This window comes from Stylophora pistillata, chromosome 3 (genome assembly GCF_964205215.1).
Source record: "Stylophora pistillata chromosome 3, jaStyPist1.2, whole genome shotgun sequence".
NCBI classification, from domain to species: Eukaryota; Metazoa; Cnidaria; class Anthozoa; order Scleractinia; family Pocilloporidae; genus Stylophora; species Stylophora pistillata.
In genome coordinates, this window is record NC_142521.1 from 39221956 (window position 1) to 39247970 (window position 26015).

The window sequence follows — 26015 nt, forward strand, 5'->3', positions numbered from 1 at the left end:
GGCCTGGCTACTAATTACGCTTTGGAAACCGGAGTACCATAACAGAGTTCGTTGTTAGCTTCGAAAAAGTTTGCATACAATCGCTACTTCAAAAAGTTAGACACTGAATTGAAGGTGTTTTCTTATACAAAAGGCCATCTCCTCAGTGGTGTTGGAATATTATATGAAGAATTGTCTGTCGAGAGAAACTGTCACAGAAAAGGAATATGAATGGAAACATGGCGTGACTTACAGAACTTGACGTAACTTTGCAGACGAGAATGAATTATTTTGGCCATGGTGATTTTAACATGTGACTTGTATTCAAACATATTTTTTGGGAATTTTTTTCACTCAAGTACAATACAAGATTCCCGGCTATAAGCAGAACTACACTCTGGTCAGAATAACTAGATAGATATGCTTAATTAAAGTGCTTCACGTGGTTTTTGTTCGTCAAGATAAACAAAGAAGATTTAGTGGTACTACAGAGCTGTTATACTCGTGACTGACAAGATTCTGAGAAAATGCAGAGCTCCGAGGCTGTGAAAACTGTTTTTCAGGATACGCATTTGTTGTCTACAAGTCTAAATCGACCGGAACCTTCGCGATATACAAAAACAACAAGTAATCAGCGACCAAGACCAGTGTCAGGTAATTCAACGTAAAAGCTTCTAAGCTAATAAACTATTGTGTTTATTTGTTTATAAACATACAGTTGGGATAAGGGCCTGATTACATGAGCCGGGCTGATTTCTTTTGTTTTGGTGTTCGCCAAAGCGTGAAAACAAAAGAAATCAGCCCGGCTAACCGGGCCAGCTTGGCTCATGTAATCAGGCCCTAAGTGTAAGGGCTTATGTTGGAAAAGGTATCCGCCGCTTTCACCCCCTATCGAGTTCGCCCCCTATCGAGTTCGCCCCTTCGAGTTCACCCCTACCTTATACCGTGTTTGCCCTCACACTTTTCGAGTTCAACTCCACCAAGTCGACTTCGCCCCCAGATTGAGTCATGTCTAAATTAGTTTCTATGGAAAATTGCACATAAGTTAGAACCAAGACAAAAAAAAGTGTGGGGGGAAACTTGAAGGGGCGAACTCGATAGGGGGTGAACGTGGTGTAATTCGTTGGAAAATGGAGCGCGATTTTCCTGATGCACAAAAATTAATTTAAACTGTCGAGAAGCTTACATTCAAGTTATTAGTGGTACAGTAGAAAATGATTATGCACTGGACTTATTTTCATACTGCTTGATACACGCACCCTTAATAAAGAAACAAGGAGAGTAGAATGATATTGAGCTCAGTGAATGAACAAAGAGAGGTGCCATTCCTTTTGTAAGGAGTGTGGAACAAATAGAAACTGTCACTCTCCCTCAAAGATTTAAATCACAGACCTACAGTTTTTTGCATCCTGATTATCTACAGCACAAGGATCTGAGGCTAAAGAAAACTTGATGCTGGACTATAGCCATTATGGAAAATCCTTTCTTTATTTGACAAATCCATTCATAACCTACATGTTACTTCTCTCTTATTCTATGAACCCATATGACACTCTGGATATTTTTTATTTTTGATCCTAACAGTGTAATGCAGGGTGCTTTTCAAGTTACCCTGAGAAATTCCTAAGTTCACTTCCTGAGTAAGCCTGTTGCATGATGGCATGTTAATTAATATTGCCTGGAAATTTTGCATAAATTCCCTAAATGTAGCATTATATTACACTAAGGTGGCTATTTTTCTTTCACAGTTTGGGAAAAATACTGACGGTGTTGGAAAATTTCTTGTTTATAGCATCACCTGCCTGTCAGCAACCTCGTTGGAGGTATCCAAACTCACCTGAACCCAAACGAGCGAGGAAGTTTCATGTGAGCCTATACCACACACCATTTGAGAGTAAGACAAGTAAAAAGGCTCCCTTTGCTCCAAGAGCTGCAATTGGAGGCAGCATGTCTCTACGTGGAAAAGACTTTTCTCCAGCAACATATAATTCTCTGAGTGATCCTCATTTGAACCCTTTTCAAGAAGGTTTGGAAAAAGTACATCTTTGAGGGAGTCTGGACCATCCAAAACAAGGGTGTGTAAATTGTTTGTGTGTTAAAATCTTTAGTGTTTGTTCTTGCTTATTATTATATTATTATATTATATTCACAAATTTGATTGGCTGAAATCAATATTGAAAGCGGTCTAGATTTTCCCATCTAGACTGGCATCTAGACTGGTCTAGGAAAAAAAGGTACAAAGAATATAAAAAAATTGCCATATAAGACACAGCCATATAATAAACATCTTATTAACCGAGCTAGGTCGGTCTGTATGGGAGAATCTTGACCGAGGTCACCAGTACAGACCTCACTGCGTTCGGTCTGTACTGGTGACCTCGGTCAAGATTCTCCCATACAGACCTCCCGCTTGGTTAATAAGAACTAAATAAGAAAAAATAAACCAATTATAAATCCAGTTATGTAAAGGCTGTAGTAAATTATCATATACTACATCTCTAACATTATTAGACCTCAAATTCATTATAACTTCAGACAAGAGTTCGTAAAAGGCCATCAAAACTGCTCAGTGTGAATTGTAAATTGAGATCATGTTTCCAATTAATCACTGTCAGTCAACTGATTTTTTAAAGTACTATATATAAGTAATTTAACCCTTTATACCCTAACATCAGTATGTATATTCTCTACACTGTTCTTCATATATTTCCTAAGGTGCTGATAAGGAGAATTTGTTTAACAATCAAAAGTTTCCTTAGTTGGTAATCATTTCTTAAATTTGTACAACATTATTGTGGGGATGATATTGTAATGAGAATTTAGATGCTGATCACTCTTATGGTTAAAGAGTTAAAAGAAAAAAAAGAAACACATTATACATTACCCACAAGATGGACTAGGCTTGTAAAGTAACCTAATTGGCTACAGAAGGTGAAGTTCCCAGGCTGTGCTCTAAGAAAAATTGAAGGGAGCCCAGTGCTCTGAAACTGTGAAATCCAGGGTGCCCAGCATATGCCTTGTATGAAAAAACTAAAATTCCTGAGTCGCCTAAGAGCAAAAGTAAGGCGCCAGGGGCCACCAGGCACTGCTAGATCACGGCCCTGAGTTCCTTCTTTAAATCAGTTTTTAAGTACTTTATGTACTTAACTACAATAGGACACATAACTAGACTATTCGGGAATTTCATGTGCAGTTCAATGTGTATTATAGTTTAACCTTGAAGCTTAAAATGTTCAATTTGTGTTTGTTATCAGGCAAGAAGAAGTACCAGTGAAAAGACAAAGAACAAAGGTTTTTAAATTTTGAGTTATCTTGTTTTGCTATTAACTATTAACATAATTATTCAAAAGTAAAGCTGTTCAAAGGCTCAGCCACCAAGCAAGCAACTGTAAAATGGACTAAAGTACTGTGTTTGATTGGGTTTAGTGTTTGATTGGAGGAAAGTGTATGCACCAGTAAATAACTGACCACTCCCTAACCAGGCATTTTAGGTCCAAAGTTAATAATCAGAGAAACATTTAGAAATCTTAACAGGTAGGAGGCATTAAACATTTAGAAATCTTAACAGGTAGGAGGCATTAAACATTTAGAAATCTTAACAGGTAGGAGGCATTAAACATTTAGAAATCTTAACAGGTGGGAGGCCTTAAACATTTAGAAATCTTAACAGGTAGGAGGCGTTGAACATTTAGAAATCTTAACAGGTAGGAGGCGTTAAACATTCAGAAATCTTAACAGGTAGGAGGCATTAAACATTTAGAAATCTTAACAGGTAGGAGGCATTAAACATTTAGAAATCTTAACAGGTAGGAGGCGTTAAACATTTAGAAATCTTAACAGGTAGGAGGCGTTAAACATTTAGAAATCTTAACAGGTAGGAGGCGTTAAACATTCAGAAATCTTAACAGGTAGGAGGCATTAAACATTTAGAAATCTTAACAGGTAGGAGGCATTAAACATTTAGAAATCTTAACAGGTAGGAGGTATTAAACATTTAGAACTCCTAACAGGTAGGAGGCATTAAACATTTAGAAATCTTAACAGGTAGGAGGCATTAAACATTTAGAAATCTTAACAGGTAGGAGGCCTTAAACATTTAGAAATCTTAACAGGTAGGAGGCGTTAAACATTTAGAAATCTTAACAGGTAGCAGGCGTTAAACTTTCAGAAATCTTAACAGGTAGGAGGCGTTAAACATTTAGAAATCTTAACAGGTAGGAGGCATTAAACATTTAGAAATCTTAACAGGTGGGAGGCCTTAAACATTTAGAAATCTTAACAGGTAGGAGGCGTTGAACATTTAGAAATCTTAACAGGTAGGAGGCGTTAAACATTCAGAAATCTTAACAGGTAGGAGGCATTAAACATTTAGAAATCTTAACAGGTAGGAGGCATTAAACATTTAGAAATCTTAACAGGTAGGAGGCGTTAAACATTTAGAAATCTTAACAGGTAGGAGGCGTTAAACATTTAGAAATCTTAACAGGTAGGAGGCGTTAAACATTCAGAAATCTTAACAGGTAGGAGGCATTAAACATTTAGAAATCTTAACAGGTAGGAGGCATTAAACATTTAGAAATCTTAACAGGTAGGAGGTATTAAACATTTAGAACTCCTAACAGGTAGGAGGCATTAAACATTTAGAAATCTTAACAGGTAGGAGGCATTAAACATTTAGAAATCTTAACAGGTAGGAGGCCTTAAACATTTAGAAATCTTAACAGGTAGGAGGCGTTAAACATTTAGAAATCTTAACAGGTAGCAGGCGTTAAACTTTCAGAAATCTTAACAGGTAGGAGGCGTTAAACATTTAGAAATCTTAACAGGTAGGAGGCATTAAACATTTAGAAATCTTAACAGGTAGGAGGCATTAAACATTTAGAAATCTTAACAGGTAGGAGGCCTTAAACATTTAGAAATCTTAACAGGTAGGAGGCATTAAACATTTAGAAATCTTAACAGGTAGGAGGCATTAAACATTTAGAAATCTTAACAGGTAGGAGGCGTTAAACATTTAGAAATCTTAACAGGTAGGAGGCGTTAAACTTTCAGAAATCTGAACAGGTAGGAGGCATTAAACATTTAGAAATCTTAACAGGTAGGAGGCATTAAACATTTAGAAATCTTAACAGGTAGGAGGCATTAAACATTTAGAAATCTTAACAGGTAGGAGGCGTTAAACATTTAGAAATCTTAACAGGTAGGAGGCATTAAACATTTAGAAATCTTAACAGGTAGGAGGCGTTAAACATTCAGAAATCTTAACAGGTAGGAGGCATTAAACATTTAGAAATCTTAACAGGTAGGGGGCATTAAACATTTAGAAATCTTAACAGGTAGGAGGCATTAAACATTTAGAAATCTTAACAGGTAGGAGGCATTAAGCATTTAGAAATCTTAACAGGTAGGAGGCCTTAAACATTTAGAAATCTTAACAGGTAGGAGGCGTTAAACATTTAGAAATCTTAACAGGTAGGAGGCGTTAAACATTCAGAAATCTTAACAGGTAGGAGGCATTAAACATTTAGAAATCTTAACAGGTAGGGGGCATGAAACATTTAGAAATCTTAACAGGTAGGTCAGGCATTAAACATGTGGCTATTTGCAGACTCCAGGGAAGGATTATAACATTGGAAAAACTAGAACACCAGATTGCATGTCTTATACCCTGAACACTTAACTGTTTCCAGAAGATCATTCCCATTGAGAGCAATTTTGAATCATTTATTATATATTTGTACAGGTGGAGTAACATACAAAGCTGTAGTAAAAACTGGAGCTAAGAAAAATGGTGCAATAATGTCCAGCATGGAAAGAAATCACTTCATTTCCATTACTCGGGTTGGACTTCTCAGGCAGTTCCAGCATGTAACACAAAGTCAGAAAATGTAAACTGGGAAAGGGAATAAACAACAAGAAAATCAATAAATTTGGACTCAATACGGTTTTGCAAACGCGGTGGAGCATCATAGCGGCTTATCGAGCAGAACACTCGAGGATGTCGAATTTCCTAGTTAGGGTCTTAAGTGTGTGATTCAGCAAGTTCAAGTAACGTCAAATAAAACATTCAAACTAGTAGCTATTTTAAGCAAAAATTTTTCACATCTGTTTCTTCATATTTGATATTACTGCTAACGTCTCGAATTTGAACCCTTCAATGTTTAATTGTCCAAATAAATTCCGCTTTTCAATTCCTTGGACGATTTAAAAGGAGAAAAGGAGTGCGGGTAGTGGCAAAAACCAGTCGGAGTTGCGAGGGCAAACGATCAACTGCACTTTCAGGAAAATAAGGTAAGTAAGTGCCTTATCGTTGTCACAATGCTAGTTATTCGATTATCCTTTTGCGACGGTGTGTGCCAACTTTTTCTTTTCTCTTTATTAGCGATAATTCGGTGATGTCGATTTTGTCGCAGATATCGACAATAAGATTGGATAGTTGTTTTTTTTTGCAGTTTAGATCTATGTTGTTAACTAAAAGGGAAATAGAATTGAACGTGGAATAGTAAATTTCGTCCATAAACGCTCGTTGGCTATTGTGTTAAGGTAATCAAGAGCTCCAAAGTCTTAAATTTAAGAGGAGTTTTATGTTGGCCATATCCCGACCGCTTCACAATTAGATTGAATGCAGATGAATCCATCACCATTAAAATCTGCTGTAATATAAAGTTGAGCCTTTTTGTTTCCTTCCCACATATCTTGGATTTTATCGTTACAAAACATATTCAGACAAAGTGCACGGCGGATTATTTTTTCTGAGTCCTTCGGAAAGAAACCAACCTGCTTAACAATAAAATGCTTTTTAAAGAACAAAAAATGCTGCACGTAACTGAGTAAGAACTGTTACTTGCGCAACACGTTTTATTTTTGTTTGTTTAGTTATTACTCGTTATCAGTTTTGTTACGTTTAAGCTTTATTATTCACGCCGTGATTGCTTGGAATCAAAATTCGTTACATAACATTTGAAATCGATACAATCAGCCACTACTACCTTTTATCTGTTGAGTCACGTGATCCGTCGTCCTTTCGCCATCGAAAGTTTTTAAAGCTATCTTTCTATCGATTGCTACCCGCAGGAAGATGATAAAGGTAAATCTAGTCACATCTCTTAAGTTGTAATCGTTTTGTTTCAATTATAAGAGCTGTTTCTTATCAGTATGCTTGATTTATATCTTAGCATTAGCTTACATAAGCGTTTCCTTTTCTTTTTGATCGTTTGCCTTTAGTTCGAACCACACAACTACAGCCCGGCTCTATTTCGTCATCTCGTTATCCTGTACTATTTAATTCGCCGCTTCTTCCCATAAACATTCTGATTGATTTAACTTGATTTCTGTGGAATTATTCCACCGATCAACGTGTGTTCGATTGCTCAAGCTCCAGGGGTTAAATTCCCCTTAATTCATTTTGCACGTGACTTCACCCTAAAAGGTCACAAGAACTAGTTCTAGGAATAACTTCTCAGTCCAGAGACCCAGTAGAGGTCGCTGAAAGTTTTTAATTTCGTAAGGATAATTTCCTTTCGGTTTAAAGTCGGAAAAAAAAGGCGATCAGTTCAACTTGCTGTCAAAAAGTTGACGGAAACTTTAATAGTAGTGTTGGCTCGCAGCTTTATTTTAAATCTGTTGATAGGCAATTTTGATCTGTCTGTTTCAGTTTAAGTCTTTCAGTCTTTCTCTTAACTCGCTTTTTTCCGAACTATGATGATTGCAACCGCACTCTGTGAAGGGATAAAACGTAGAAACAAAACCAAACTTTGACATAATATCTCACTCTCGCCATTTCTAATCTTGTAAGACTAATCTTGTAACTTCTAAGACTCTTGGTTACGAGCTCATCTATTTCTAAACAAAAGTTTTTCTTGCTCGGTTTTGGGACCTTATTCTCGTAAACACTCCTTAAACTGTATTTGTTTTCTTCCCCTTACCTCTTCCCCCGTATATTTGGTTTCTTCCTCTTACCCATCCCTCCATATGCATAATTCCTCTTCTCACCTCTTCCACCATGTTCCTGTTGCCTCAATAACATAAATTCACAGACGAGTCAGATCAGTTGGAGAGCATGGAAGTTATGTACAATTTTCTGCTCATATATCGCAAAACGCTGAGAAAGTGGAAAGCATGCACTCCATGAGGCTTTTTACTTAAGTTAAATTTCACGTCACGATTTGTTTCACAGCATTATGTTGATGATAACCTTGTTTATGGTGGCGTTGTTGGCTCATGTCACGCAAGGCGTAACACGGTACGATACCGGCAGGGGCCTCGTTTACAAGCTATCAGTGGTACAAGATGTCACGCTTGAACGTCCAAACAGAAACTTCAACAGTTTGCCTTTCCTTCTCGTTTCTCGGCATCCTGATTATCCCAACAAGCGATCGCTTGTGAAGTTTGAAAACCTACCCTTGTCCTGCCCAGCGCACAAGATTGTATCTGCAAAGATGTACCTATACTACGTCTACGCACACAAAGCCAGCTGGCATCCCATCACCAAAACCCCTTTCATTCCCCGTTACATACAGGTTCATTTAGTGAAAAAGTCCTGGAACGAGTATCAAGCTACCAGCTCCAAGCGCTCATCATATGCCTATTGGTCGAAACAATATCTTGGTTTGGATAACACTGACGCAGAGCGGACCCCTCAGGGTCAATCAGTCGTTATCTTTCCATATCGCCCTCGTGGTTTCGTGGAGTTCGACATCACGCGAGCAATCAGAAAATGGCGGTATGGAGTACCAAACAATGGCCTCTTGATCCGTGCAACTAACGAGTTACAGAGTGGAAGAGGCATTCGGTTTGCAAGCAACGCTGATCGCGATCGTTCGCGACATGCGTATGTGCTTGTTCTATGCAGAAAGTAAAGAAAACATGTTATCTTCACCAACCCTACTACTAAGAGTAGCATTGCATCGAGTCGTTTCGCAGATGGGGATTGTTTTTTGTATGTACTGAGGATGACAATAAAATATAAAATTAAAAATGTCATGTTTTTATTTTTACTTGTTGATGTAAGTGTAACTTTAATATAAATAATTAATCAATAAATGACTTGATGATCTACTTTTCATTATTCCATCATGCCCAAAACTTTATTCATATAGTAAGACAGACACTGTTCCTCAGTGACAACATGATTGTAGTATTCTCTTTTACAGTTGTGGGCTTGGTGGCCAAGCCTTTGAACAGAAGTGAGGCTAAGGGTGACCTTGTTGTGATAGAGACCTGTATCTAGTTAGCATGATAACAGAGAAATTTGCATTTGAAAAGCAGCAACATCTGTATCATAACAAGCTCACCCTTAGCCTCACTCCTGTTCAAAGGCTTGGCCACCAAGCCCACAACTGTAAAAAGGACTATTAACAATAGCATGATATTGGGGACGGATATAAACGTAATAGGAGAGACTCGCTTTTCTCATTCCCAAGCTCCGGCATCTCCTTTAACAACGCCAGGAACAGAAAAAGAATGACGTGCATTTTTGAGACTCGAGCTTCCCAACGGAAGCTCGAAGACCACGTTTAGTGCGAGTGCCATTTAATAAACTGCTTACTAACATCTCTTACTCGAGCCTTGTCGAGGAATATTAGCCCTCCGTCGTTTTCATGATGCCACGAACTCGGGCCAGAATTCCCCAGTACAACCCTTGCTTCCGGATAGCAAGAAGTTGATAGTCAGGTTTCAAAAACTGTTAAAACAATGCCCAAACAGTCTTAAATTACAGAACGTGTTTGAAGGTGACACTCGCTTTTTTTGTGGCTCCTGCCTCCTATTGGAGGCGAAGCCCCGTATGTTGTCAAGATGAATGATTGAATGAGTGTGAGTGAGTGAGTGCAACAATAGAATTTCCGATCTTGATCCAGTTTAGACCCGAACTTTCCCGGTGCTACTTATTGCTTGTCTCGGAGTATCTCAGTGGTTCGAAATTCGCGCTCAATACTCGGTTAAGTTCTCTCCGTTTCTGATTTCTGGTTTATAGTCAGTAACTCATTTTGTTTTAGTTCTTTGCCATGACAATACGCAGAGCAGGAGAAGACGATAAACGTCTCACAATTGGAAGGAGGCACTAGTTCGTCCTTTACTCGAAAAAGCCTGTTCTTGATATCATATTCAAGAATTTCAGAGCGGTAAGCAGTTTGGCTTTCTTATCGAGGCTCACTGAGAAAGCAGTCTTCCACCAGATACACGAACACATGGTCGACATGAGCTCACACCCGAACGCTCAATCAGCTTACAGTGTGAATCATAGCGCTGGAACTGTTGCTCTTCTGATAGTTAGAATGACATCCGACTCAATATGAATGAACAACATGTAACTCTTCTAGTGCTACTGGATCTTAGCGCTGCTTTCGATACGGTCGAGCACGATGTCTTACTGGAGGCACTCAATACGCTGGGACTTGGGGGCAGACTATCCAAGTGGTTCCGATCGTATTCATCAGAACGCAGTCAGAGGATATTGGTTCGTGTGTGTCTATCGAAGAAGACGTTTTTAAAACAAACGTTTTTAAAAAAAAAAAAAAAAAATTTTTTCAGGTCTGATTTTCACTATTGCTCAAATAGTGCTTTACTGCGAAGGATCGTTCTCATAAAGACGTTTTTAATTGCAAAAGCTTTTTAATTCTTTGTACGTAATTTTTATATTTTTACATTTTAGTGAACATTTTTATTTTTAGTATTTAGTAGCTATGTAGAGTTGAATTTTTAACATTTGATTGTAATACGCAATATAAATCAGTAAATTATTAAATTATTATTATCATTTCAGGATTGCACGCCGTTAAAAAACAAATTTTCCTTGCGGAAAAATCTTAATATGTATAATCGGTTCATCATGAAACTTAAAAGAACTTTTCCTTCTTTGAAGAGAGAGCATTTTGCCTTTCAAATAAGTTTATTATGTAGATCCGAAAAACGTAATCTTTTCAGTTCTTGCCTCATGTGGCTCTACTAAAGACGAGTAACCATCTCAAAATAATGGCACAATAATTCCAAGCTGACGCATAATTTGAAATTTAAACTTTTCCTTGCAGAAATATCTCAATAGATACGATCTGCCCATCATGGAAGCTTTCAGAATAATTTTTTTCTTTAAAAGAGCATTCTACTGTTTGAATCGGCGGCTAATGCCAAATTTGTGAAGCGAGCAAGCTGCGAAATACAATACCTGAGTTATTTAATAGAGTGATGGAATGGACGAACGCTACATCAATGGAATGGCGGAATATCTTAAGACATAGAATAAAGAAATATCGAAAAGGGCGAATGTCTTTTTATATAAAACTAAGGTCTCTAAAATTTTAAATGGAACGCAATAAAATGAGAAATTATATTCAGTAAGCGGGCAAATTTAAAGAAGCATACGTAACCATTGTTGGAGTCCAGAGGATAAGGGAATTATGAGACTTTTGAGCTAGCCCCTTCAAATTGTTGTTATATTATTATTGTTATCAGAATTATTATTGTGAATATTACTATGGTTAAATGTCAATTAATCAGTGTATTCCTGAATCGTTTTTCTCCGGTGGAATAGGGCACTCATAAATATGTGGGATGCGGCAGGTTTTCTGTTTTGCATGTAAGACAAATATTCTGCAACACTACCTTCTTGTGTCATTATCCAACCTCTATTTCTTATAAATGCTATAAAAATTGTGCTATATCTGTAGCCACACGCAGTCTTGGACTGTATATATTCTTGTTTATGCGATCTTACAACAGCTTGGGCTATCAATTTAAAGCTCTTAATATGCAAAGCCTATCTTCTTAGAGTTTTTATCAGTGTACACCTGCAATTTGATAAAGGTAGATAAGCCGGCTTCAAGTTAGTACACTTTCGAGTTTTTTTTTTTCGAACAACTCTGTGTCGGTGTAGAGAGTAGTATGTCGCTTGCACCAATCCGATTACCGCATTAAGGTAGATATCACGTACCGATTAGATTGCCGTATTAGGGTATTTATCACCCACCAATCAGATTTCCGCATCAGGGTATGTATGTATCTCATACCAATAAGATCGCAGTATTTTGACAGGTCTTCAAATTTCAGCAATTAACACGTGAGTCGGAGAGAGCGGCTCGCAAAAGCAAATTATGTATTGTGAGAAACGCTGGCTTTTCTGTGTTTTAGTATATGTCCTTCTGCGCCTTTGAGAATATCGCGATACTGCTAGACCGATGAAAGACGTCAGAAGGGGAGAGAACGTGTTGTGTGACGAGACCGAGAAACGGCTGCGAAGGAGACCACAGTTATCGTGGCAAGATAAAATGAAAATTTGAATGTTGATGTTCTATTTTTGAAAAAGATCAGTATATATAGCTATATTGTTCATCTGCTTGTTTATTGCTTGTTTATTACTCATGAATTTGATTGTTTTCGGCTCCTAGCAAGAATTTCGATATTGATCTCGAAACAGTTTGTAATGACAGTATCAAATGTTACGGCTTGATTTCGACAATTTCGCGGTAGGGCCAGCCCGGATCTATCTTTAATATACGTGTGCAGTAGTTGCTGTTTACTCTGCATGTAAGCCACATGATTTTGCAGTAAATGGCTTGAACCCGGGGGTAACAAGTGAAGGTGTAGTCTGATTGTCCGGGTGAGTGTAGTCCTGAGAAGGACTGTTGTCGGTGGTAGTGACTGACGTTTCGACAACCTGTGCGGAAGTCATCATCAGAGTCAAGTGAATGATTGTTGTCAGTAGAATGCTCTTGTTCCAGTTCGTGTAAAATGATCGGTTGGTTTTGCCGTGATGTTATTGACTGTAAGACTCAAGTGACGTAAGTCGGTCGTGATTGGTCTGGTTCGATCTGTCGGTAAAGTTAGGTCGTTCTTTTTCGGTCGTTTGTGATGTTTATGTCGTGAATGAGTCGTTTGTATGGAGCGGGTAGTTGTTGACATCTGTTTACGGGAGTCTGTTCTAAGTTTCTAAACCAGCTTTCCAGAGTCAGTCGTTGAAAATAGTCAGTGCTGTAGGTTAGGCATTGCGCAGAGTCCTAGTCAATGTTGTGGTTGGTAAGTCGATGGTGTTCAGCAATATGATTGCTGACATCACCTTTTCTCGTTGCCCGTCTGTGCTCAGTCAGTCTTGTTGTGAGGTTTCTGCCAGTCTCTCCGATGTAGGAGGCTTGGCAGTCGGAACAATTGATCTTATAAATCGTTCCCTGTCTGTTCCCCGGTTCGTCTTTGTCTTTCACGTTGGTTAGTAACTGAAGTAGTGTGGTGATGGGTTTGTAGGCGACGCGGATGTTGAAGGGTAGTGAGATGCTTGATATGTTTTCAGACATGCCTTTTATGTATGGTATGGTTGCTGTAATCGTAGGGGTTGTGGTGTCGTTTGTTTCGGTAGTGGTAGTGGGTCGGTGAGTGTTTCGTCGGATAAAGTCGTTGTTGTAGTTGTTCTTCGAAAACACACGGTGAAGGTATTTGTTCTCGTCGGATAAGCTGTCTGTCGAGTCGCATACTAGTTGTGCGCGTTATTGTCGTGTTAGAGTTCTGATATCCGCCATATTGGATTCTTTGTACCGTTATTTTTTTAAAAAAACTGAAAACCCCTACCCACGAACCTACGCGAAACTCTAAACCCTTTCTGGCTTTGTGTGATGTAGGGTTGTAGGATGACTCGTCTAGTAATCTGTCGGTGTGTGTCGGTTTCCTGTAAACTGTCGTCCGTAATGAGTTGTCGTTGTGGCCTACCAGGCAGTCTAGAAAAGGAAGTTTGCCATTTTCTTCGACTTCTCTGGTAAACTGTATGTCATTGTTTTGTTCGTTAAGGTGGTGGTGGAATGCGTCGATTTCGTCGTGTCGAACGGCGGTGAATGTGTCGTAAACGTAACGTAACCAAAGCGGTATCGTTTGTCGGCAAGTCGAAAGGGCGCGTTCCTCGATGTTCTGCATCACAATTTCTGCTATAACAAAAGAAACTGGAGACCCCATGGCAGTGCCGTGTAACTGTTTGTAGTGTTTACCGTTGTACTGAAAGTAAGTAGACGTTAGGCAAATGTTTAGCAAGTCCATGATGTCGTCTGTCGGTAGCGGTAGTGGGCCGGTAGATTGTCGGATTGCAGTCTCAGTACATTGTAATGTCAATTGAAGTGGAATACTTGTGAACAGTTATTTCACATCAAATGACACTAGTTTGTAGTCGTCAGGTATCTGAACAGTCATGGTAGCGTTAATGAAGTCTTCGGTGGATTTTAGTTTATGTCTGGATTTGTCGGTTAGCGGTTGTAGTATTGTCGTCAGGTACTTGGATAGTCGGTATGTGGGAGAGCCACAGAAAGAAACAATAGGTCGCATCGGGAAACCAGGTTTATGTAGTTTAGGCAAACCGCAGCTAGAGTTTCGGTGGCTGTGGTATCGAGCCCCTCAGTCGATAGTACCGTTGGGTGTCAAAGGCTTTCGTTTTCTTGAGTGTCAGTAGTTTACTGTTGAGTTTACATCAAAGTGCAGGAGTTGGGTCACGTTTGAGTTCTTCGTGGGTTCGTTTGTCGTTAAATAGTGCGTCCATTTTGTCGTGATAGTCAGTTTTGTCCATTACAACAGTAACTCGTCCTTTGTCGGCTGGTAGGATGACTATGTTCTCGTCGTTTCTCAGTCGTTTCAGTGCGCGTTGTTCGTCTTTTTTGAAACAGGGTTAATTTGGCGCGTTTTGGCTTTGCAAAACGGAAAACTCAAGTAATTTTTCCAGAGGTTTTTAATTTTGAAATATAACTGAGTGTTCAGTTTCGCTTTGAATGCGTAAAATTGGCCGGAAAATAACGTTAAGTCTACGGTCAGGCTTTGAAGTTTGTCAATACAAAGTTCAAATAAATGTTCTCTTACCTGTTCTTGTGGTTTTGGTTGATTCTTTCATTATCCTTTGAAGTCCTAGTGATGAAAATTGTTCGTGTAGGCTGGTGCATACAGCGATGCAAAGAAACCTTTGTATCTAGTCTTTCTGGACTTCATAAAGTTGAGCGATATGTTCGATAATGTTTCCAAAGGGATCGTTTCCGTAGTGCTGACGCCACATATATTCTTGTAGGTAGCCATCGAAAAGTCCTTTGGATGTTCTTGTTTGGGGCAAACCTCGCTTGATTCCCCACCATGTATTTTCGATACCCTGTGTTTGCGCATCGGTGAATTCCGGTGCATTGAAGCCATTCCATCGTAACCCTTTTTTGAACATCGCCACTCGTACCCGTCTCGCGATGAAGCACGTCGCGTCCAGCTAAGTTCATTGCTGCACCCAGCTCGAGGACATTTTACCGACGTCGCAAGCAGGTTGTGATCCTTACACCACTGTATGCGCCGGTCGTGATCCGATAATATTCGAGAAAGTCGAATAAAATTCAGTCTCTCCATCTCCGAGTTGTTGTTCTTCTTCCTTCTATCTTCTTCTTTCGTTAATGTTATAAGAAAGAGGTATGAATAAATTTTGTTTTCTATGTGGTATCATCCCGTGGCCAATCGTAGAGAAGAAGAAATGCATTCTTTAGTGCAAAGGGGACCTTTGGTGCATTATATCACTGCACATATTGTTATGAAAATTTTTTTACTGAAAGGTAAAAGAAAAAGTAGCTTTTGGTTCAAGGCTCAGCAGTACTGCCAAGAAGGTAAAAAGCAAAGAAAAGAAAAGAAAAAACCGAGGGGAAGTTAGGAACAAAGGGGAGAAGGGAGAAGAACGTGAGAAAGGAATGGAGACGAAAAAGCCGCTTGCAATCAATTTCTCTTTTATTGAAGCAGTAAGTACTTATTAGTAATGTATATATGCTAAGCCCATGGAAATAAGTCATTGTCTTAAAAAAAATGGGGTCATACATAATTAATGAAATTGAATGCATAATTAATGTATGGGGTTATATGGTACTCTTCCCGAAATATCCACACATCTCCATAGTCCGCGACGCGAGATATAAGACGATGACATATTTCTAAGGACGGTGTGTCTTCAAAACCTAAGATGGCATGCAGCAAGACGCGGGCGCACCCAGTTTTGGTACAGGAATTTGTGTCGAATTTATAGATTTCGTGTGGGCATAGATAGGTCTGATAATATACTTCTTTGGGATACGAATCGGGAAGCTCTTTACAACACTCTATCGAAACATAAATGACTACACACGATTCATTGCAACCAAGTTTATTAAAAAAGAAATTGAGCTATTTGTTACATTTTTAAAGAAATATTGCCTCTTCATTATCCTCCGCGAAGTTCACCATCTTAATTTTCTCCTCTATTCGATGTTTATACCCCTACATGTTCACGGCCACAACGTCCAACCGATGGTTTGATGATTCCTTCTGTTTTAATATTCTAATTTCACAGAGTTTCAGTATGTTTTTTCTCTTGCTTTTTCATTTTGCGTTTAAGTCTCTTATTATTCTTGGAACCCGACATGTGAATCTCAAAGTTGTAAAGGTCAGTTGACGGTTATACGCTTTTCCACACCGTAGGTTCTTTTTTCAAGACGGAGCTGTAAATGTTCACCAATCTTTGATAAAACGATGCGACTCTGCCGTCTTTTTAAACCACTCGGGCGAATATTTGACACATGTCAACGTCACCATTTCACTCATCACATCTGAATGGCTTAACATGGGGATTACGGAACGACGCAAACACTTCTGTCACATCGTCGAGGAAAAACTTATTCGACTTTAAACGCTCTCCCAACTTTTCAAACTCTTCCCAGTATTTAAACATATAAAGTTGCATGTGACCTCCTATCGGATTCGGCCATTCGCTGACTTCTCTGACCGTCTCGTCAAATAATTCCTCGCAGGCAGTCATGAATCTATACTTGGAGGCCGGGTCGTTCATCTCGAGAACCGGTAATTTCTTCTCAAACACAGCTTGTACATATCGAAGGAAATAATACACCTCCATGTAATGGCACGATGTAGAAATGATTTCGTGGCGTTTCTTTAAGCAGATGGGAACGTTGACATGTCCCAAAATGTTGCTTATGACTTCTCGGGGCCCACACACTTTTTTAGGCGCACACAAATCGAATAGATACTTGTTCTGGTACAGAAATTCACAATCGTTCAAAATTCTCACGTCGTTCATGATGCGTTTACTTTACTGTACTCGCTACGAATGATGAGAAACTGTCTATTCCTAAAGTTTTTTTAGGGTATATCCATCGGCCGTTCGTTGACGAGACACCGTAAAGGGAATTGACATTTCGAACAATAACTCCAGTAGTAATGCGTATAATACCAACAAAGATGTACATTGATATCATATTTCCGCAGGTTTATAAGCAATTCCTTTACTCCAACTGACGTGTTTAGGCATCATTCAATTTAAGTAAAGCAATCTTCTCTGTAATTTCTTGTATCCACTTTGGCATATATACTATTTTCAATCTTCTAATTTCTACACTGTGCCACGCTTCTTTCTCTATCCCGTCAATCAATATACAAGTATCCCATTGACCGCATTCACGTGTAAAGTCTTCAAAGGAAAGCATAGCTACTCTGAAGCAAGTGAGTACGAAACGATAAATTTATATACGCTATGTTTTATGACAGCTTATCAATCAGAGTGACATATACGTTCAAACACATTTAGGTATAAAATGATCTTAGATTTTACAATCATTTCAATCACCATGTCATCTGAAAAACAACTGTTCCTAGCACATTTGGATGAAGAGATTGAACAGAATCCTCAATGGGCCGGAGCCGTCGTAGACGAATTATTTGCCATTGTAAAAGAAAAAGCTACCACGCAAGATCTTTGTGAAATACGCAGACAAGTGACAAAATAGATTGACGAAATTGAAACCTATGATTCCAACGTGGGAGAACAATCTACTTTCCATCAATTGTACAGAGAGATTATGACAGCTTTTCTAGCTTATGTCACCTATTTACAAATCAAATATCGTGCTGTGTGATTAAATAAATCATATGCAAAACCAAATATTGTACTTAATTCCTCCGCCATCTTGGACTCTTTTGTACCGTTATTTTTTTATAAAACTGAAAACCCCTACTCACGAACCTAAGCGAAACTCTAAACCCTAAAAACCCGTCCTATACCTACACTGATTTAACCCTAACTCTAAAAACTCCTCGCACACCTACGCTATGTGAATAAACCCTAAAAATCACCCTCGCGCACCTACGCGGTATGAATAACTAATTAGACCTCACTCGGCCGAGCCACTCGAACCCAGACCTCTAAGGAATCACCATATAGGCGCCGTTTACTACTTCTAACACGACGCGCACAATTAGCATGCGACTCGATAGACAGCTTATTCGACGAGAACAAATACCTTCACCGTGTTTTTTCGAAGAACAACTACAACAACGACTTCATCCGACTAAACACTCACCGAGCGGCGAGAGTTTTGGCATCATGGCACGACTTTCACTCGTTCCGTCAAAAATCGTCCAGGTTGTATTTTTGCTTAGCCTTCTCTCTAAAAAAGATCACAAGGTTGGTGATTTTGACTACAATGTGCATGGTCAAGCAGCTGAATTATCTTGTGGAAGGGAACTATCAAGTGTTGTTCCTGTGCGAAATCAATCGACGAAACAGTCCGCCATTACCACGACTGGTAATTACCTAAAGGCAAGTGCTATTCTACGCTTTACGAAAGACCTCCTGCTCGTAAATGTTCTTATCTTATATGGAGATATCGCTCAAAACCCCGGACCTGGCGCGGCCTGTCATGGTGTGGGCTTAAAAGTTTGCCATTGGAATATTCAGCATCTTACTGATAGCAAACTGGAGGAGATCAGGGTCAGGTTGACAAACTCAAACAACGGAGAAGATAAGCCTGATATTCTGATTTTAACTGAAACCTTTGGTTCAGCGAAAGTGCCTGACTCCTTTTATTTTATCCCAGGATTCCAATTGCATCGTAAAGATAGAATCGGGAGATCTGGTGGCGGGATTCTTGCCTTTGTAAATAGTTCCCTACAAGTCAAACGGCGCGAAGACCTCGAAGAAACTGATTTAGAGTGTTTGTGGCTTGAGACCTGTCCTTTTAAGTCGAAGCGGCCCCTACTTATTGCCGGCGTCTACCGTCCTCCTTCATATAAAGCGGCTGATGACAAGAGACTTGGAAAGAATATCGGAAACGTACATCTGCTGAACAGAGAAATCATTATTTTAGGCGACTTTAATATTGATTTCTTATGTGCAAAAAAAGTGCAGAAACGCTCGCTTGTAAAAACATTGCATAATTTGAATATGTCCCAACTTGTGCATATTATTACCAGGCCCGTGTCAAAAACCTGCCTTGACCACATTTGGTGTAGTCATCCGGAGCAGCTTCACAATGTGAGGGCTATGTCCTCTGGGATATCTGATCACCTCCCAGTTATTGTTACAAGGAAATTCATTACATGTCCAAAGAACAATAAAGATCAACACACGACGATAACTTATCGGGACATTAAAGGTCTTAACAAAGAGCAATTTGTTTCATCGCTTCAAGAGGCCCCCTGGGACTGTGCCTTTGTGTTCGAGGATACCAATGATGTTGTCGACGCCTGGTATAAAGTATTTAATGACATTATCGACGAACACCTCCCTCTGAAACAAAAGAGAGTAAAGCGCAAAGTTCAGCCAAAATGGTTTAACACCGAAATCTTGAAGGGGATAAAGGCTCGTGACAAACTTCTTGTCAAAGCTAGAAAGAGCCAAGCAGAAAGGGATTGGAATGCGTTTAAGCGAGCGAAAAACACAGTGACTCAACTTATCAGAAGTACAAAACAATCCTACTTCAAAGATAAAGTCACTGAAAACAGGAACAATTCCAGGAAACTTTGGAATCTAATCATGTGTCTTTCGAAGGACGACAGAGGGGTTGAGAACGGCATAAAGGAACTTGTTGAAAACGAGATAAATATCTCGGATAAGCAAAGCATTGCTGAGATACTGAACTCGTTTTTTGTTGATCAACCGAAGAAACTGGTTGCTGCACTTGGGCTTGGCCCGCTGACTGACCCCCGAACGATGACTTCTATCAGTCAAGGCAATAGTGCTTTTGACCTTCCAAGAATAACTCACAAGAGAGTTGTAGAGTTACTGTTATCTATCCCAACCCATAAGGCCACCGGAGATGACGGCATCAGCGCCAAAATACTAAGAATTGCAGCTCCAGCAATTGCTCCATCGCTGACGAAGTTACTGAACCACTGCCTGTCTACACAGATCTTCCCTAATGCCTGGAAGATCGCAAAAGTTACCCCTGTTTTTAAAGGAAACGGCGGTGGGAATGAAAAGAATAACTATAGACCGATCTCTGTGCTCCCTATTCTTTCGAAAGTGCTGGAGAAACACATCTGTGAATACCTAGTTAACTTCTTGAAAGAGAATGACTTATTCCACCCTCTCCAGTCAGGGTTTAGAGAATCGCACTCCACTGAAACTGCGCTTATTCGATTGGTAGACCAGTTACTGTTTAACCTTGACAATGATAAAGCCACTGGACTTGTTTTTATTGACTACAAGAAGGCGTTTGACCTGATTGACCATAACCTACTATTGTCAAAATTGAAGGCTCTTGGAGTGGGTGAGAGCAGTCTACCCCTGTTCCGTGACTATCTGAGTGGCAGACGCCAGTATGTGAATATAGACGGTCACCATTCTACCCAAAAGGCCTTAACATTGGGAGTCTCACCAGGCAGCATATTAGGTCCAATCTTGTTCCTTGTTTTTATTAATGATCTACCTGCAACACTTCAGCACTCCGTGGCTGATATTTATGCAGACGACACAACTATTAGCTACTCCACCCATTATACGACGGCTCCTAATGATATCTCGGTCGGCCTTCAGACGGATATTGATGAAATCTTGAATTGGTAAGCTGACAACAGAATGATCCTTAATGAAACCAAAACCAAATCTATGCTTGTCACTGGTAAACGGTTAGCCAAGAAAATGGAACAGTCCACCCTGCAGTTAAACGTTAATTCTACTGAACTTGAACAAGTGAACTCACATAAACTATTAGGTGTCACGATTGACAGCCAGCTTACTTTCGACCAACATGTCGAAAATCTTTGCACGAAGTTATCGCAGAGAATTGCCGTGCTGCGAAAAATAAGACGCTTTTTGCCCATTGATCAAAGGAAACTTTATTATAATGCCATGATCAAGCAGAAAACGCTTTATGCATCAACCATATGGACATCTTGTTCTGCTGAGAGTTTGCAGAAAGTCTTTAAACTTAAGAAACGCGCGGCACGTGTAATTCTCGGAGCTGACACTAAAGCGAATAGCGTACAACTGTTTAGGAAATTGGATTGGGTTCCATTCTTTCATGAGGCAAAAGTAAATAGGTCACTAATGGTGTACAAACGATTATCTGGGGACTGTCCACCTTATATGTCCCAAATGCTCGTAAGAACTGCAGACATAAATGAAAGATCAAGCAGACATGGACAACTAAACCTGGTCTGTCCCCGATTCAAACGGGAGTCAGAGGGAGGTAGGTCTTTCACAGTATCGACCTCACGCCTCTGGAATACCTTACCACTGGACATAAGAATGAAACCTACTATCAAATGTTTTAAGAAGGCCATGTTAGATTTTTTTAAGAATAGTTATAAACGTTTAGAACATTTTATCTTATAGTTTTTATAAACTTTGTAATTTTAGATTTTTAGCTCTTGATCTTTTTCCATAATTAATTAGTTTTTAATCTTTTTCAATAATTATTTGTAATATATTTTAAGAGGGCCACTGGTTTGTCAGTTTTATACTGTTATGTGTTTTACCCTCTTTAAATAAAGTTGATTATTATTATTATTATTAAAGTTCTTAAAACGATCGGTGGACTTTTTTGAGTGATAGTGACGGACCTCCTAGCTTGGTAATAAACATAATTATTAGATCTAGAGTTTAAATCAGCTATAAAATACTCCAAGACATGTAAATTCTAAACACTCCATACTGTCGTTGCTAGAGTTTTGGTGTCAGAGAAGTGGTTGAAAAAAAAAAACAAACAAACAAAAAAAACCAAAGCTGTGATGGTCGGCCGGAGGGTGGGGGGTGGGGGCTGAGGGTCTAATAATGTTATATGTTATCAATTATGAAATTAGACGGCTGTGGTTGGATCAGATATCTACTTTGTACTTGCACAGCTTAGAGACTCTTTTTGCCTAGTTTGATTCACGAGATGACCGCTTTCACTCCTAGAGGGGATTGAAGTGTAAAATCTCTTTGCAAAGCCAACATTTTATCGTCAAATGGTTCATGAAAACTGACGAACTTATCAGCTAAAGGATGTTATCTTGATGTAATGCTAATTTCTCTTAGCTCAAGCACATAGGTCAATCCCCTCTCATTTTAATGTGGTTTCTTGTCGGGCCCAGAATCAACCTGAATGTAGAGCATCAAAAAGCGCACTTAAAATTGTCCAATTCCCCACTCTGTCTATCAGATCATTCATTTCTTACAATTTTAGAGTTGCGAATTTGATACGAGATCAAATAATATCTTCTAGTTCAATGATCCTCAATTCTCATCACCTTTCTGCATGGAATCGGGGACCAGTCATTGTTTTTCTTCTTGTTTAAGGAGGGGTCGGAGGAGGATTTTGGTGGGATCACGGAGAGGGTATCACTTGTCGCCAACAGAGTATGAAGGGGGAAGAGGGACTTTAGAAAACTGACTGACAATTAACTGCCAATGAGAGAGGGGAGGGATCGTAAAACAGGACCTGATTTGGGGGGGGGGGGGGGGGAATCAGGTAAATTTTATCGTGACACAATCAAACTCCTCCGACCCCTTCCCCAGAGGGACCAGTCCCTCAAATGGATATCTAAAGGGAAAGTTCACTTTTGGTCACTCGTTGGGAGTAAAAGAGTTAAGCCCGCCATTTATGACCGAGGCGGGTGTACAGAGACTCGATCACTCGTACTTTCTAACACTTCGAGTAGACTGCTTGTATTTAATTTACTTTCTCTATCGGTAAACAATAGCAGTATTTGGTTAGACTAGGGTGAGAAGACGCGATGCAATACGGTTGATCTCGGTAAGCGTCAACTCGACTGATATCTCCTACTAGTGAGGGAACACCTTTCTTCATTCTAACAGAGGCTTCGTAAAATCCCTCGTTTGGAGATTTCACAAACTGTAACTGATATAAAGTGTCTTTAGCGAGAGTATTAACCGATTTTTCACCCAACACCACACCACAGGAGTCACATTCGTCGTTGGCGCCTTTCTTGGAGTCCACAAATCTCTGCATGGCTTCTTTCGGCATCAAGCGAAACGCGCTCTTTATTACCTTCAATTTTAACCGCTGACATAACTGACGCAGTTCATCGTTCTGTGATGTAAGATTGTTAATGAATGGGACGACAAACTTAGCTGATTCGTTAACTTCTTACCTAAAAAATACTCGGTGTGTGAATGGCAACACTAGATGGTGACAGCTAGAATAAGCCACTAAAGAGGATGACTGCTTGCCATAAGTATTCCTTGAATTTTTTGAGTGGGCCTCCATTCATGACACTCAGTGATGCAAGCTTCTAGAGAGGTGCACTCGTGGGAACGCTCAAAACCCCAAATGAGTGTCTCAACTCAATGGTTTGGGTGCGTTGCCCCAAGCATAAGCATTATGGGGCTAGGGTGGTCCGCTCACCTACAGCCACTGCCCCAGCTGTTTGCCACTTCCACAAAGGAGCAGAATGTAGAATAGACATAATGGAAAAACTTTCCATTCCTGGTGGAATGCACACAAGTCATTCCCGTCGGCAAAAGGATAATACACTGAATGCAAATATGGCGTCCAATTTGAATTGCCATTGTTTATTAATTCTCCATGCTCTATATCTTGAACAAGAAAAAATGGACTTTTATCACAACAAAGCTTAACTATAATTTAGTTTACGCAGAAAAATATGTTAGTCGTAGTTGTGTTTTTTATCGAAGATTGTCCCCAATGGAGGAATAACGATGTTGACACTACTGAAAGTCTTGCCATATATTTTAAGAAAGGGTCTAAATTTTGTCAATGTTGATAGAAAATTATATTTAAGAGATAAAGGAAACAAAGGAAACTGAAAAAACAGAAACAAACAACTTTGCAAGGAAAGAGAAACAAAATGTCCTTGTTATACTTTGTGATGATATTTTAATCTGCATGTTTTGTAATCATACGCCATAAATAGCATATTTTTCTAAAAGCCTTTTAGAGACTCCATGAAAAGCAGAAACTTATCAAAATATTTTATATATAACTACGTACAGAGCTCATTTCTGTATCACAGTTTTAAGGCGTAAAAAACGGTTTGTGTTTTAAAGACGTTAGGATTTAGTTAAACTTTTGAAAAATGTAGGACTGAATATAGAGGCGTTTTACCACTAACACGGTATATTTACAGGAAAAGGAAAGAAAATCGTGGTTGTTACTTAATTCCTACCAAATTTAGATTTATTCCAATATCTCAACAAACATTACACTGCTTAAGCTCAGTTCCAATATCTCTACCAACATTTCACTACTTATGCTTAGTTCCAATATCTCTACAAACAGCTTACACCCAGTTCCAATATCACTATCAACACAAAATTGTGCCCAGTTCCAATATCTCCATCGACATTAAACAGCTTATGCCCAGTTCCAATATTGCCATCAACAATGGGCAGGCTATGGCTCGGTCAAACGTTTCTACCAACATTGAACTACTTATGCCCTCTGTTGAAATTGCAAGTAATGCTAAGTGCCATGGATAATTCATGATTTCGTAAAAAAAGAGATTAATCTTCTCATTGTGACTAATCATATACATGTCAATATACTGTCAAACACATCGAAAATTCTCGTTGAATAATCAGCATTTTTGTGGCGATTAAATGGCACTATCAATTTAAGGTTAAAAAAAAACTCTGCTCGAAAACATAATACTTGAAAACGATTTCTAAAATTTCTTTGATAAAAGGAACTAAATTTTTCGACAGATTATGATACCTTGTTTTGCGTTTTTAAATTAAATGGGTCCACATTTTCGGGTTCAATGTTTTTTACTAAATAAAAACCCCTACAGGAAATTAAATAGTTTTGGAGAAAGTACTCGAGTTTTAGAGTTACAAAGACTATATATCTCCTAACTTGGCATTAGAATGCAAATGGTTTTACTTTTAGATGTAGAAGTTTTGTTTCAATTTTTTCTTTGTACGCTTATAGTTCCATTATTAAAGTGTTTTTTTTGAAGTGAAAGTAAGAATAACTTGTCAAAATTGGGTTAGAAGATGATGTTTTTCTTACTGTACTAACGATGGTGCATTAAATCCACAATAATTACATATGGGTGCATGTCCTGACATTGAAATAACACAACAAAAAAATAGAAATAAGAATTGGAAATTTGCCTCTGGTTTCGGTCAGTCAAAGAGCGGTCTTTCAGAAATCGTTTTTTTTTGTTAAAATTTACAGTAATGTAGGCAGTAAATCTTACCTTTTTGTGTGAGACAGCTAATGATACCTTCTCCACTGTACTCTTTGCAGAATGATTGACCCTTTCGCTTGGAAGCTCCTTAAATAACCCCACAAATGGGAAGTATGATAATTGTAGCCTTCCAGTGGTGAATCAATAGACACTGTTGGACGAATATTTCTTGGTATATCCAGACTGTTCACTTATCATGCAAATTGAAGAGGGTGGGCCGCGAAATCGACAACGGAAGACGCACCTGTGATATTCGGATATACAGCGATAAAAACCCTCGATGTCCTTTGATTTGAATATTTTAATCAACACACTACTCACATGGCAGCCAACGAGTATCACAACAACAACTTTCCCTAGGCATCACGGGATGCCTACAAACACAACCTTTTCGCACTTCCGGTACAATACACTACATCCCTCCCTGTTTTTCCTTAATTTAGAGCGAAAACCCAAACATAAATAACACAACTCTTACAATGTCTTGCATATAAATGCAGGCCCGGGCCTACTGTTCATAAACAAAGTCCAGTCGGATTCCTAACATAATATCAATGAGCCTACAACAAATAACATTCAATTATCCCTTAGAAAGTTCGTAGTCGTCAAATCGTTTAGGCGGTCTGACATTC

At 39.0% G+C, this 26015-nt stretch overlaps 2 protein-coding genes and 1 long non-coding RNA gene across 3 annotated transcripts; 2 read left to right on the top strand and 1 right to left on the bottom strand.

Annotated features, from left to right (window-relative positions):
- The first annotated feature begins 26 nt into the window (after positions 1–26).
- Positions 27–5908, top strand: LOC148736051 (uncharacterized). The gene is made up of 4 exons (XM_088755327.1): positions 27–633; positions 1772–2054; positions 3234–3270; positions 5723–5908. Exons 1-2 carry the CDS (start codon positions 507–509, stop codon positions 2026–2028), a joined length of 384 nt encoding a protein of 127 aa, XP_088611453.1. The 5' UTR covers positions 27–506; the 3' UTR covers positions 2029–2054; positions 3234–3270; positions 5723–5908.
- Positions 5909–6050: 142 nt separating this feature from the next.
- On the top strand, positions 6051–8959 carry LOC148736052 (uncharacterized). Its single transcript, XM_088755326.1, has 2 exons — positions 6051–6270; positions 8156–8959. Exon 2 carries the CDS (start codon positions 8160–8162, stop codon positions 8835–8837), a length of 678 nt encoding a protein of 225 aa, XP_088611452.1. The 5' UTR covers positions 6051–6270; positions 8156–8159; the 3' UTR covers positions 8838–8959.
- An 11855-nt stretch (positions 8960–20814) lies between these two features.
- Positions 20815–25609, bottom strand: LOC148736053 (uncharacterized). Its single transcript, XR_015998981.1, has 2 exons — positions 25393–25609; positions 20815–23767 (listed from the first exon to the last, which is right to left on the bottom strand). It is a non-coding gene; the product is annotated as an uncharacterized LOC148736053 (long non-coding RNA).
- Between the last annotated feature and the right edge of the window lie 406 nt (positions 25610–26015).